Source organism: Bos taurus, chromosome 11 (assembly GCF_002263795.3).
Source record: "Bos taurus isolate L1 Dominette 01449 registration number 42190680 breed Hereford chromosome 11, ARS-UCD2.0, whole genome shotgun sequence".
Taxonomy (NCBI): Eukaryota; Metazoa; Chordata; class Mammalia; order Artiodactyla; family Bovidae; genus Bos; species Bos taurus.
Window position 1 is genome coordinate 24,574,215 of NC_037338.1, and position 14,976 is coordinate 24,589,190.

Sequence of the window (14,976 nt, forward strand, 5' to 3'; positions counted from 1 at the left end):
GCAACCTGATTTCTTTTCCCACCATCATGATAAAAGAGCTCTCTAAAGACCAGTGACAACTTAATCGCTGTATCTAGCGCCCCTTTGTCGTTCCCCATCTTCCTCAGACTCTGTAGCATTTAAGAGCATCTGATTTCCATCAGTTTTTAAAACTCTTGGCTTCTCTGGGTTTTGTGACATGACACTAGCTTGACTCGCCTTCTATGACTGTTATGCTCTTTCTCTGTCTTGTTCTCTTGCCTCCTAAATTGTGGTGGTCTGTTCATTTCTACACATTGCTCACGTCGATTTTCTCTTTCTCAAATCTTTCTCCTTGATCCTTCTCATGACTTAAGTCATTGGCTCTATTTAGAAGTATCCTAAATCTATATCCCCGGACCCAGCTCTCTCCTAAACTTGAATCTCACATTTTAGACTTTGTGTTGGAGGCTTCCATCTGGGCATCTGCTCGTGATGCCAGCGCAATCTGTTTAAAACTGAAGGCAGCGTATTTACCATCCAGGGTTCAAAACTGCAAACAACAGAAACCCACTCTGGCTAATTCAAGCAGAAAACGAATTCACTGGGAGGATATCAGGTGGCTCACTGGGTCGACAGGGAAGCCAGAGGACCAAGCATGGAAAATGGGCAGGAACCCAGGCAGTCTAGGGCACAGAGAGCACAGCCAAGTTCACTCCATAGGAGGAGTCTGTTGAGGACGCTGCCCTGGAGCTGGCTTTCCCCGCACAATCAACGCTGGTCTTCAGTGTCTCAGTCACCTTCCAGTGTGGTCCTTGACGGCTAGATTTTTGTATTATTCCCCCCAGAGTCAAAGACTTGGGTTGGGGCTTCCGATTGGTCTAGGTCATGTGGTGGGTCCCAGCTGCCCAGGATGACAGCTGATTCCCTTCAGCTTCCCACAAAAAGAAAGGGATCTGACACAGGCCAACCAGAAAATGGCAACTAACCACTAACTTTTCCCCTTCTCACCTCACTTCCTTATGTCCCCTTTGGCATTTAATGCTGCCATCCTTCTCTCCATTACTGGGAGTTGAATCTGGATGATTTCTTTTACTCCTTCCTCTCCCTCAGCTTCTGAGGCAGTCAGTTATCCAGGTTTGCAAGGATTTATTTGTCATTCATTCATTTGTTGTTTTCCTTCACAGTATTTTCTTCTTGGACCTTTCTGTAGCTACTCCTCCAAATTGCATTCTCCTCTTCCAGGGCCTCCTCCATTTTATCCACCCACAGGTTCATTGTTTTCTGTAGCAACACTTTGATCTTATCACTTGCATTGTAGATGTCTCAGCCTGGCATTCGAGAATCTCCACAATAGAATTCTAATGAGACTAAGAGGTAAACTGGTGCAGTGAGAAGGGCTTGGCCTTCAGATACAGAGTAATGTGGGTTCAAACTCTGATTTTCCCACTTTCTAGTTGTAAGACTCTTGAGATTCACTTTCCTGATCTGAAAAATGGGAATAATAAAACCTATCTCCTAGGGTGTTTGCAAGTCAGCTCTTTGAAGGTTAGAATGGTGTTATGAGTTGTCTTTAGGTTACAACATCAACTCACAGATGCTTATATGAACAATATTCAATTACAGACCTGTCTGTTTCAAAACTTAAATAAGATTGTCATCAGTGTGGTTTTGACAAAGGCAGGTTAGGATCAGTATGCTACATGTTTTGAGAGCTAAGTGGAAATCTAACCACCATTTATAGCATTGTTCCTAATTTCAAACAGCTGACTTGCAAATGACCTTTTGGAAATATTTTATTTGCAAGTAGAGAACTTCCTGTGTTATTAATTTTGGGAGTTGAATTTCCCTGATTGGCTGCTTTCCACTATAACATTGCTATTTTAAAGTATTTCCCTGCAGAATTTCAATTTTGTGAGAGGCTGCTATGAATTCCTTATGGGGAAAAAAACATATAGTTATGGTGGACAGATGAAAATTATTAGCTATTATTTCTCAGGCTCACCCAGCATTCTGTAAACGTGGTGAAGCTCTAGCACATAGAAATAAAGTTCTAAAGTTTGTTCCACAGTCTCAACAAGCCCTGTTTCATGGCATAAGTTCTGGGTTGGCCCTGGAAAACTGAGCTCTGCAGCCCAGGCTGGAGCTTCTCTGGGCTCGACATGAATGGCACCATCAGAGCTACCCTAATTAACCTCAGTCAGCATTCATTCACTTACTCGTGCATCCACGCAGCAAATCCCCCTCAGTCAGGCGTGTTTGGTGAACCTCACAGTATAGGTTTCAGTCTCATCAGCTCCTGCCAAGAATTTACAGCACTGCTGATTGCTTGATTTTTTTCCCCTGAGGTCAGTAAGACTTTAGGTGAAAGATGGTAATCATGCCAAGATTGGTAAAAGTTGTTTAATTAGCATGATATTTTAAACTAGTCTCTACACATATAGTTTGTGGGTGAATTAATATGCACTGCAATGTATTTTTTTGTCTCTCTAATGGTTTTTAAAGTGAACACATGTTAACAATATGATTAAAATAATACTTATGATTATTAAATATTATTTTTGATTAATAGTATGATATGATATACTTAAAAGTGAAATCACCTGTATTTCTCTCCACATATTTCTTCCCCCACTCAATATCACTTCCCAAAGGCAACTACTTTTTAACACATTGGGGGTACATGCTCCCACACTTCTTTTTATTTTGGTATAATTTTTTTTTTTTAAATTTATTTAGTTTAATTGGAGGCTAATTACTTTACAATATTGTAGTGGTTTTTGCCATACATTGACATGAATCAGCCATGGGTGTACATGTGTTCCCCATCCTGAACCCCCCTCCCACCACCCTCCCCATCCCATCCCTCTGGGTCATCCCAGTGCACCAGCCCTGAGCACCCTGTCCCATGCATCAAACCTGGACTGGCAATCTCTTTCACATATGATAATATACATGTTTCAATGCTATTCTCTCAAATCATCCCACCCTTGCCTTCTCCCACAGAGTCCAAAAGACTGTTCTATACACCTGTGTCTCTTTTGCTGTCTCACATATAGGGTTATTGTTACTATCTTTTAAAATTCCATATATATGCATTAGTATACTGTATTGGTGTTTTTCTTTCTGGCTTACTTCACTCTGTATAATAGGCTCCAGTTTCATCCACCTCATTAGAATTGATTGAAATGTATTCTTTTTAATGGCTGAGTAATATTCCATTGTGTATATGTACCACAGTTTTCTTATCCATTCGTCTGCTCATGGACATCTAGGTTGCTTCCATGTCCTGGCTATTGTAAACAGTGCTGCAAGGAACATTGGGGTACATGTGTCTCTTTCAATTCTGGTTTCCTTGGTGTGTATGCCCAGCAGTGGGATTGCTGGGTCATACGGCAGTTCTATTTCCAGTTTTTTAAGGAATTTCCACACTGTTCTCCGTAGTGGCTATACTAGTTTGCATTCCCATCAACAGTGTGAGAGGTTCCCTTTTCTCCACACCCTCTCCAGCATTTATTGTTTGTAGACTTTTGGATAGCAGCCATTCTGACAGGCGTGTGATGATATCTCATTGTGATTTTGATTTGCATTTCTCTGATAATGAGTGATGTTGAGCAGCTTTTCATGTGTTTGTTAGCCATCTGTATGTCTTCTTTGGAGAAATGTCTGCTTAGTTCTTTGGCCCATTTTTTGATTGGGTCGTTTATTTTTCTGGAATTGAGCTGCAGGAGCTGCTTGTATATTTTTAAGATTAATTCTTTGTCAGTTGCTTCATTTGCTATTATTTTCTCCCATTCTGAAGGCTGTCTTTTCACCTTGCTTATAGTTTCTGTCATTGTGCAAAAGCTTTTAAGTTTAATTAGGTCCCATTTGTTTATTTTTGCTTTTATTTCCATTACTCTGGGAGGTGGGTCATAGAGGGTCCTGCTGTGATTTATGTCAGAGAGTGTTTTGTCTATGTTTTCCTTTAGGAGTTTTATAGTTTCTGGTCTTACAATTAGATCTTTAATCCATTTTGAGTTTATTTTTATGTGTGGTGTTAGAAAGTGTTCTAGTTTCATTCTTTTACAAGTGGTTGACCGGTTTTCCCAGCACCACTTGTTAAAGAGATTGTCTTTTCTCCATTGTATATTCTTGCCTCTTGCCAAAGATAAGGTGTCCATAGGTGTGTGGATTTATCTCTGGGCTTTCATTTTGTTCTTTTGGAATAATTTTAAAGTTATCCCTAGGCATTCTTTATGGTTAGAAGCTAGAACAATATCGCCATTTAGCCTCTGACAGATCTTGGAACTCTTCCACACACTGCTTATGTTAAACATATTATAGAAACAAAGAATTAAAAGAACTCTTTTTCCCTCCACTCAGATATTGTTAATTTCTGATTCTGAAAGCCAAAGAAAAAAGCCCTGTTTTTTTTTGTACTTATGCTTATGTGGACTATAGATTTATATAATCTACACAATTCCATGACCATAGCATTTATTAAAAAAAAAAAAAAAACAACATTAAGACAATGAAATAAAAGGAGAGAAAAGCCCAGCAAACTTAAAAAGCAAACAAACAAACTTAATTGCTCTTGAGGTCACTTAAAAAATGTCTGAAGGAGAGAATGTCAAGAAACCAAAGTTTCTAGTTACCTTTCAAGGCCATCTAGCTAATGAGAGCATAACAAAGAAACCATTTTAGGAATATTTTATTTTTCTTCAAATCTTAGGTCAGGGCATTGACAATAGGTGTTGTGTGGCTTCACAAGTATTCAGAATCCCCTCCCACAGTAACCTCATTTTGATGGAGAAGGGAAGGTAATAAACAGAGTCAAGGTTCTGTGTATGAAGAAAATGTTTTTAATTTTTACTATTTGATAACTGTGTTTAGCCTTTTGCCATAATTGAGCTCCTGAAAAATGCTGCATATTTTTACTTCTGCTATTGAATTAAATTACAAGTGCTCAAAGTGAGGAGTCAGGGGAGCTCTGTATTGAAAATAATTGAAAGATAAATCTTTTGTTAGAGTTGTTTTTACCCACTCAGTTGTGTCCAACTCTTTTTTGACCCCGTGGACTGTAGACCACCAGACTTCTCTGTCCACAGGATTTCCCAGGCAGGAATACTGGAGTGGGTTGCTATATCCTTCTCCAGGGGATCTTCCCAACCCAGGGATCGAACCCTAGTCTCTTGCATTGGCAAGCAGATTCTTTAACACTGAGCTACCTGGGAAGCCCTCTGTTAGAGTTCAGGGTCCAAATAACCACCCAATAATTAGTAACCGTTTAGTATATTTGAATTTGTATGTGTGTTGGATGATAGTGTACAGCTATATCTTCATTTTGAGGAATTTACATTAAATCATCTATTTTATTATGGTAGTTTTAGACTGCAAGATCTAATTTGATAAATTTAAAACACAAATTAATACTTGCTGCTTTAAAACAATTAGGCAGTGGTTGTTGAAACAATGTTTTCAGATTGACTAGTTTTGAGTTCTATGTTTTTTTAATATTCAGTAAATATTTATCGAACAGCTAGTCTGTAATAGGCACTCGATATATAATGGTGAGTAAAAGCAGACACAGTGCAAGCCCACTTTTAATAATAGCAGCAGCTAATATTTACCAAGTTCTTGCAACATATGGGGCCCTGTTCTAAGGGTTCTTAATGTACTATATCATTGCATCCCCTCAACAACTCCAGGAGTAGAAATAGTATTATCCTCACTTTATAGATGAAAAACCTGAGGGACAGAGAGGTTAAGTAATTTGTCCAATGTTATATAGCTAGTAAGTGGTGGAGCTGGGATTTCAATCTAGGCAGTATCACCCCAGGGTCTGTACTCTTAAGCACTGGGATACACTCTCTTCTAAAAGCCTTTCTTGTAGTGTACAACCTAATGGGTAAGATACTGATTGAATAGTCATTTAAGGAAATGAAAACTTCTCTGATAAGTGATATGAAAAGGAATATGGGAGAAACTATTTGGGTCATTGTTACCAAAATGTTTCTGTTTTCCTTCTGGTTACATGAACAATATTTCCTGGTCTTCCTTACAGTTAACTGTGGTCATGCAACTAATTCCGGACTGTGGAGTGTGGATGAACGTGAGGTTCATACTTCCATGTCTGGACCATAAATTTTCCTGATTGACTCTCCCTGTTCTTCCACCACTACCCCTATTTGGTGGCTGAAAAGAGTGGACTTAACATAGAAGAAACTTGGATCCTTGAATGGCTTCATGGAGCAGAGTCCCTGATGATATGTACTGGATAGTGATAAGTAAACAAAAAATATTATTTTAAGCCAACTGAAATTTTGGAATTGTTTTTAATAGCAGTCAGCCTATCTTGACTAATACAGAAGATAAAACTTGAAGTTGCATGCTGCTATAAGGAAAAAAAAAATCTAAAATATATGATTTTGAATTGGTAGCTGGGTAGGGATGGTGTGAAAACAGATATCAGAGGGCAGAATACTTGAGAGTTTGTAATGTCATCACAAAAGATTTGCTACAACTGCTGCTTGTGACAACTTAAAAGGTGGCACATTACTTGCCTAGTCAACCTATATAGCTCTACAAGAAGTTTTTGGAAAGAGAGTAGGTAGTAGGTATTGTCTACTATTTGCTGACTTTAGTAAAGCATTAGAACAAACAGAAAAGCTCAAGCAAGAACCGGCCATTTTTTAAGCAGGAAAGTACTCTTGCCTGGAAAATCCCATGGATGGAGGAGCCTGGTGGGCTACAGTCCGTGGGGTCGCTAAGAGTCAGACACAACTGAGTGACTTCACTTTCACTTTTCACTTTCATGCATTGGAGAAGGAAATGGCAACCCACTCCAGTGTTCTTGCCTGGAGAATCCCAGGGACAGGGGAGCCTGGTGAGCTGCCGTCTATGGGGTTGCACAGAGTCGGACACGACTGAAGCAACTTAGCAGCAGCAGCAGCAAAGGAGTTAGAAGAAGTCCAGAAATTTGGGGGATGAAAGATTATAAAGCTGACTACTTCTTGACACTAAAATAGGAAACAAAATATTAAAAACCTGTGAGTAACAAAGGCCCAGTTAGACCCAGACTTCAATGGCAAAGATCTGATTAAGAGTGTGGTCTTCCCATCCGAGTCTAATGGCCTGAAGATAGCCCCCATTAAACAGAGAGAGGAACCAAGGAAGGAAAACAAAGACAGAATCATGCTTGAAAATTATGTATAGGAAAGAACTTTGGGTGTGGTTACTGGCACACGTTGCTGACTGGAAGCAAACAGATCAAAAGCCTACCAAGGTTTTGAGGGAATCATGTTCTCAAAGAAATCCTTTGATTATTTGAGTTGAAAGTAACCTTTGGATTTCATACTAGAACCAGTAGGAAGTAAGCTGAGCAGACTCTAAGGAAGGTGTATTCCCCAACACCCTTTTTCTGTAGAGTAGCAAAGCCAGGACCCGTGGAGTAGATAAGGGAATTCCTTGGAAAGATGAGTAAGATTTAAACAAAGAACTTTACTTACCCTTCATAGTAACTATCCCAGCAGAATTCTGGAATTGCTGTGGATAAGTGAACTATAAGTGATTACTGTATTTCTCCTATTTGTTCTTTTTCTGAATAAGCATTTATTTCATTTTTCTGTCCTTTTTGTTTGCTTTTAATAAACTTCTGGTTGACTTTACTAATTAGGATGAGCATGAATTTCTTTTGTAAAAATGTAAGTAACTAAAACAGAAGCAGGGGAATTCCCTGCTGGTTCAGTGGTTAGGGCTCTGCACTCTCACTGCCAAGGGTTTGGGTTCAGTCCCTCCCTGGTAGGGGAGCAACAACAACAGAACAAAAAGCAGAGACAGATTTATCAAGAAATTAATGAAACCTAAGCTCTAAGGGTCTCTGCCAAGGCTCCACTGCACCCTCCCCTTCATCACATTTCCCTTCATGTCAGTTTGTGTTGGAGTGACCCTGGATATTCTGGGTATCTGGCTAAGGGAAAGCTGAATTGAGGATACATTTAATTTTGGGCTTAATGAAACATACTTACATGTGTTACAGTCCCATTTAATTCAGTTATTGCTGGCTTTCCTTGTTTAGCAACAGATTCCAGGATGGAATCTATGGCCCTTTGCACTGATTCACTTGGTATCCTGTCATGGAGGTTACAGGGCTAGAGGTCATAATGTGGTATTAACACATGGCTGGCACTGGAAGTATGTGGGTAGTGTGGGAGAAACAAGGTTTGAAACATAAAGAGCCAGAAGCTAGTCCAGGGGAAATTCTTCTAATCATCAGACATGTACAAACTGTAAGTGGAAAATCTGGTTCTCATTGATGTCAAACCAAAATGGAAGTTCTCTTCTGTTAGAAATACACTCAATAATGCAGTGTTTTATTTTTAATTCATCATACATTTTATTTCTTTTCTTGTTTTTTTAAAGGGTAATCCCATGAAATGGGATCAATCAGAATTCCTTCAGCAGTATTACAGCCTGTTCAATATGTGTCAGATGGTTTTTTATGCATCCCAGCTGTCCATAATAAAGACTGATTGATGAACAATGATGCCAGAGGAAAAACTACATTTCTTTTGTCCTCTCTATTAAAAAGTTATTTAAAAATCACTGTCATATTCATAACACTGATCTTATAGGCTTACTGTGACATTGAAATGAGGTCAGGCATACAAACACAAAGTACTTGGGTACAAAACCTATATAGCAGGTTCCCATATAGCAGGATCATGTAACAGGCTCATATGACAGGATCCCAGTAAATAACACCTATTAAGGAAAAAAAATCGTTGTCATATGAAGAGGTAATCAAAGAATATACAACCAAGAAATTTAGTAAACGTGCATTGGACATTTAATTAGATGTCACATTTCTCAACTTTATAATGTTTATGGTATTTGCAGTCTTAACATGTATAATCTATTGTGATTACTTTTCTTAGTCTAAATAAATACTTGATTTAACCTAATTTTGTATCTGTATGGTTTGTATTAGCTTTTTTTTTTTTTTAGCTCCATCACATGGCATGAGGGATCTTAGTTTTCCGATCAGGGACTGTACTTGCATCCCTTGTATTGGAAGTGCAGAATCTTAACCACTGGACCACCAGGGAAGTCCCTATATTAGTTTTTCTTAAAGGGGCCCCATAAACAGTAAATGTGTCAGGCCCCCACAAAACATGGATCCTTCTCTGAATTAAAAATATACATTTACTTGCTGTATATCAATTATATCTCAATAAAACTGGGAGAAAAAATGATTATTATTTTTTTAATTTAGCAGTTTTTTTTTTTTTAATGGAATGCACAGCTACCATTCAACCAAATAATCCAATTCCTGGGTATTTATCCCAAGAAATGAAAAATATGTTCACAAAAAAATATGTGTACATGAACATTAATAGCAACTCTCTATATATAACAGCCCCAAATTGGAAGCATCCCAAATGCCTTCAATGGATGAATGGCCAAACAGTGACAATCCCAACCATGGAATTCTCAGCAATAAAAACAGCAAACTCTTAATACTCACAATGACCTGGATACATCCCCAGAGAATTATGCTGAGTGAGAAAAGCCAATCCCAAATCATTACATATTACATGATTCCATTGAAATGACCTCTTTATAGAAATGGATTACAGATTAGTGGTTGCCAGGAGTGAAGGAGCAGATGGTATCAGGAGGAAAATGGGTGTGTTTATAAAAGACAGTTTGGATCCTCATGCTCATGGAAATGATACAAATGTTTTGTATCTCCACTGTATCAGTATCAATATCTTGGTTGTGATTTTGTACTATAGTTTTGTAAGATTCGGAGAAAGCAATGGCACCCCACTCCAGTACTCTTGCCTGAAAAATCTCATGGACGGAGGAGCCTGGTGGGCTGCAGTCCATGGGGTCGATACAGTCGGACACGACTGAGCGACTTCACTTTCACCTTTCACTTTCATATATTGGAGAAGGAAATGGCAACCCACTCCAGCGTTCTTGCCTGGAGAATCCCAGAGACGGAGGGCTGCCTGGTGGGCTGCCGTCTATGGGGTCACACAGAGTCGGACACGACTGAAGCAACTTAGCACAGCATAGCATTTGTAAGATTATCACTATTGCAAGGAACCTGGGTAAAGGATATTCTAACAAGTACATATGAATCTACAGTATTTAAAAATAAAAAGTTTTTTTAAATGTGTATATATACCACTATACAAGTTTTATTCTTTCAACTGACTTAAAGCAGAAAGTTTTGCATACAGGCACAGAAGAGCAGCTGTCAGAAGCAAGCATGTCTCAAATATTAAGCAATTAAGACTTAACAGAATCATACAGATATGAAAATGCCCATAGCAAAGGAAACACTGGGTAAATAATTTCGAAGAAAGAGGAAACCTCAGACACCATTTTGTCTGTAACCTGAATTTATCTTGGCTGCTTTATGGCCCTTTCCCCATAGCATTCAGAAGACACACAGGTCTGATATCCAAAAAAGAAATTTAAAGTAATTTAGACTTTCAGGGAAGAATTTTAAAGAGACATCAAAGGTGAAAAGTATACTATAAGACTTTGACAAAATGTTTAAACAGTCCTTTCAACCATCCAGGTCCTCCAAGTTCCTCTCATTATGACAGGTGCTATTTCATTTTTCTCATCTTCTTATCTTCCTCTCTCCTGCAACTGACTAAAAGGACTGGTTGTTGTTTAGTCGTTAAGTCACGTCTGACTCTTGCCATCCTGTGGACTGTAGCCCTTCAGGCTCTTCTGTCCATGGTGTTTCCCAGGCAAGAATACTGGAGTGGGTTGCCATTTCCTTCTGCAGGGGATCTTCCAGACCCAGGGATGGAATCTGAGTCTCCTACATTGGCAAGCAGATTCTTTACCTCTGAGGCATCAGGAAAGGCTGTAAAATCACTCTTAAATCTCTTCTGAGCCAGCTCTTTATTATTGTACAGATCAGTTTAGTTCCTGGATACCTTATATTTCTCCTCTGTAACTAGTCCCCTGATCCACACAACGTAGTCCCAAGAGGGACTTGGGAAACCACTGGAAGGTCTTTAGAAGGATGGAGAATACAGGTGTGTGGGAGTGAGGATGAAAAAGAAGGTTTAGATGTTTTGCTTACCTATCCAGTCTTCCATTTACAATTGAATAAAATGAGGCCCAAGTGAGTTTAGTGACTTGATAACTCACCTCTTGAGTCACATGGAATTGGGGCTGGAACGCAGGATTACTTCAACCCTTTGTTCTACTTCCCTAGTAGGCAATCCTATGATTTGTCCTGTCAGGGGTGGCTTTGCATCCCTGGTGGAAAACAACAGGTAGGGGGAATTAATGCTAGTTCTGCCTTTACCATGTTCCATGACCTCGCGCTGCTGCTGCTGCTAAGTCGCTTCAGTTGTGTCCGACTCTGTGCGATCCCATAGACGGCAGCCCACCAGGCCCCTCTGTCCCTGGGATTCTCCAGGCAAGAATACTGGAGTGGGTTGCCATTTCCTTCTCCAGTGCATGCATGCATGCTAAGTTGCTTCAGTCGTGTCTCTGTGCGACCCTGTGGACAGTAGCCCACCAGGCTCGTCTGTCCACGGGATTCTCTAGGCAAGAATACTGGAATGGGTTGCCATTTTCTTCTCCTGACCTTGCACAGGTTATGTCTTTTCTAAGGCTCAGTGAAGCGGAGGCAAGATGAACGCTTGGGTCCTGTCCAGTACTAACATTCCTTGCTTCTGGAACATCCTGAGCCCTGCCCTGCTGTGAGCCTTGGGCTGTGTAGTGATGGCCTTGAGCTAGTCAAGAAGACTCACCCTCATCTCTGTCCCTCACCCTACTGGGGCAAAGGAAGAACCCGCGAAGACTGGATTCCTCCCCCAACTTGGTTGCCTCTTTAGTGTGCTAAGATACTCGGGGTGGCCATCTCCTGTCAGAGGAGCTCCAGACTTGAGCTCTGAAGGGTCTCTCCGGACTCCCTAGGAAGGAAGGAATCCTTGGAAGTTCCTGAGTATCCCAGGCTGGAGGTCTCCCCTTACCCCACTTCCTCGGAACCAGTTTCAAGACCCAAATCCTAGGCCCTTAGGAAGCCCACCGCGCAAGCGCAGACACACGTTCCCCGCGAGGGGGGCGGAATCCGAGGCTAAGGCAAGGTGAGAGGGAAGGGTCCGCGGGACCCCGCCTCCGGATCGTCACGTGGGAGGCGGGGTCGGAAGCGTGACAGCGTGCGCGGGGGCGGTGCTACCACTGCGCGCGGGCGCGGGGGCGGGACGCGGCGCGGCGCTCACGGCTGCTGTCTGGGACGGAGGCAGGGCAGGCGGCGGAGCGGCGCGGCTCTCAACCTGACGGGGAAGTGGTCCCGGCGGCCGCGGCTGACTGCCCCGGGGCGCACGGGCCGACGGACTACGGAGGCGGGAGCCGAGCCGCGCGTCCGAGAGAGCGAGCGGGTCAGGCTCAGCGTCGGCCACCCTAGTCGGTCCGCTGAATGAAGTGCCCGCCCCGCTGAGCCCGGAGCCCGGCGCTTTCCCCGCAAGATGGACGGTTTCGCCGGCAGCCTCGGTGAGTGCGGCTGGGAGCCCTTCCTCTCCTGCGCAGGGTGGGAACCTTGTTCCCTGCACACGCAGCCCGGGCCTGCTCTCCACCCTGCCCCTCGGGATGGCAGCAGTTCCACTGCACATGTTCCCCTCGAGCCTGCCGCCCCTCTCCGGGCTCTGGTGAACTCAGAACCCCTCCCCCATGCCAGCCCTCCTCAGCAAGACCCTCCTTTCCTCCAAGCGTTCCCGTCAGTGCGGGGCGCTTCTTCCCCGAAGTGGGAACCCCTTCTTTCATAGAGGCCGCCCTAAAGCTGCTGCGCCCCCCCGCCATACACTCACGGCTCCCCCCACCTTCAAGGTTAGGACACCTCTTTCTCAAACCTGAATCTCTTCTGGGTACAACACTCCTCCCCCGTCTTACATACCGAGCTCTCTTTCAGGGTGGGGACATCCCTTACCCACGCACAGGCTCCCTTTTAGGGAAGGGACCCCCATTCCCTCCCTCCTCCTCAAGCCTCCACTTTAAATTTGGAGTCGTCTTTTAAGTATCTCTCCGAGTAACTGACAACTTCCCCTCACTCCCTCCACTTCTCTGAACGTTTTGTAGTGGTGGAGAGATCCAGTAGCACTGAAGCATCATTTGCCTAATACAGGAAAGGAAGAGGCGCATTTGTGTTGGGGGACCCTCTTTAAGAGAGGAGTGAAAGCAGAAGTCTGCGTGCTGGCTCTGCAGGCATGCTGGGGAGAAGTAGTCCTGCCCCATGAATCCATAGGAAAGGGGGCCTCTGTCAGGGAAAGAAAGGATTCTCCATTTTTGGAATATGTTGTCTTTGTGGAATGGAGAAAGGGAAGTAGGCTGAAGTATTGTTTCAGTGTTCCCTTTCACCCGAATAAAGGTAGTAAATTTTGTAACTGGGTAAGAGAATCAGAACTCGTGGCTGGTACTCAGAGCCATATAATCTGTGTCTGGAATTACTATTCTTTGAGGCTATTGGAATTTGGTTACTGTAAAGATTGAGCTCAACTGTTATGATGGTGAGAGAAACAGTTTCTGCTTTGGCTGATACTGCAGTTATGTGATACCTGCTGCTGGATTGGTATATTGAGTATTTGACGCCTTTCTTTGCATTTCTTGATAATAAATTCCTAGTTGGTTAATGTTCATGGATGAATGCATGATCTGGCCATAGGCCATAGTTTATTCATACATGTTGAGATCAACTTTTTTTTTTTAATGTAAAGTATATTTAAGAACAGTGGACCCACTATAGGTATTAAATAGTAAAAACCGTAATTTTGGCTATGACTTTATTTGGGAAAAACACATACACTTTCTTTGGGAAACACACACTAGAGAGTGGAAATCCTAAAATAGGAGGCAACTGAGTGTTACTCTTTCCTCCCCAAAGGCACCTGTTGTCCATTATCTAACCTTTGATGTCTTATAATTCCTTTCATAGTGAAGTTGTTTCATTCTTGGGCTCCTTTTAAAGAGGTATCAGCTTTTCACTACCTTTTTTTTTTTTAAGCCATATGCCTGTGTCTGGATTTATTCCCTAATCATATTGGACTGAAAGACTGGTCCTTTATGTTCACAAAGAGGTGATCATATACTTGGGCAAGAAACTGAGTGTTGGGGGATGTTGTGCGGCTGAGGTGTCTGCACTGCTGGCTCCTCAGCCTGTGGGAATGGTGGGATCACTGCTCAAATTAGAATCAGCTTTTACTTCTGGCTGTTGGTTTGTGGACTTCGAAGGCTTGCCAAAACTTCATCTTCTGTAAGCGTTTTGTGGGAGTCGTTCTCACTAATTGGGTGCACTTAAGTTTATTTTGAAAGTGGATATGCATTTTTAAACAACTATTCCTTCTTATCCTTCTCATAAGGTAACTGGTAGTAGAGACTGAAAGAGAAATTTTAGTTGGGGCTCCCACTTTTCATAAAGAATGTTATAACTGATTGTGATGTTGAATTTTTGTATTGATTTAATAGTTATTTTTATTCATTTGGTACCACCCTTGGGTCTCACCTTGAGACTTTTCCCTTCTTTAAGTATGATGTTGATCAGGAGCAGAAGAGATGCTTATATTTAAAGAGAGGAACCTGTGTCAGCTGGGAGGGAAAGAAATGGTTCCTGGCAGTATTTTTGGAGCTGCTCCTGATGAAGATACTTCTCAGCAGGAGATGTGTGCTTTCTCTTTCTGTCCCCCTTTGAAAGAGTAAAACTAGGCCCCATCTTAATTGAAACCTTAAAGGATTGGGAGTGGGGTAAGGGTAAAGCTGGTATATTTTACTGGTAGTCTTTAAACATAGTTTTGCCCAACTCTAGCCAAATTGCTTGTTTCTATTCCCTTCAGTTCGTTAGTCTAGCACTTAGAGTTACGTTGATCTTTATTTTACCTTCAGGAGAGCCATGATTGTAAAGGCAAGCTCTTGTATTCTAGTAGATGTTTAAAAACCTTTTTTAACCAAACAAGAATTCAAAACACGTGAAGTTCTTCTGGGGTCATGAGTATTAAAGTATTTATT

General features: G+C 41.8%; 1 protein-coding gene and 2 long non-coding RNA genes across 14 annotated transcripts in view; 2 read left to right on the top strand and 1 right to left on the bottom strand.

Moving 5' to 3' along the window:
* Positions 1–7,611, top strand: part of LOC112448762 (uncharacterized) — a 65,162-nt gene extending 57,551 nt beyond the window's left edge. For all 10 annotated transcript variants that reach the window (XR_009496404.1, XR_009496401.1, XR_009496399.1 and 7 more), the window contains one exon: positions 6,005–7,611. This is a non-coding gene — a long non-coding RNA (uncharacterized lncRNA). The remainder of the gene's footprint in view (positions 1–6,004) is intronic.
* A 592-nt stretch (positions 7,612–8,203) lies between these two features.
* LOC104973318 (uncharacterized) lies at positions 8,204–12,193 on the bottom strand. The gene is made up of 3 exons (XR_809667.3): positions 11,955–12,193; positions 11,122–11,232; positions 8,204–8,703 (listed from the first exon to the last, which is right to left on the bottom strand). It is a non-coding gene; the product is annotated as an uncharacterized lncRNA (long non-coding RNA).
* A 17-nt stretch (positions 12,194–12,210) lies between these two features.
* The window catches only part of EML4 (EMAP like 4), a 154,716-nt gene continuing 151,950 nt past the window's right edge, over positions 12,211–14,976 (top strand). For all 3 annotated transcript variants that reach the window (XM_059891434.1, XM_024999052.2, XM_024999055.2), the window contains exon 1: positions 12,211–12,474. In XM_059891434.1, coding sequence (XP_059747417.1) covers positions 12,450–12,474 — 25 coding nt within the window. In that variant the 5' untranslated portion in view covers positions 12,211–12,449. The remainder of the gene's footprint in view (positions 12,475–14,976) is intronic.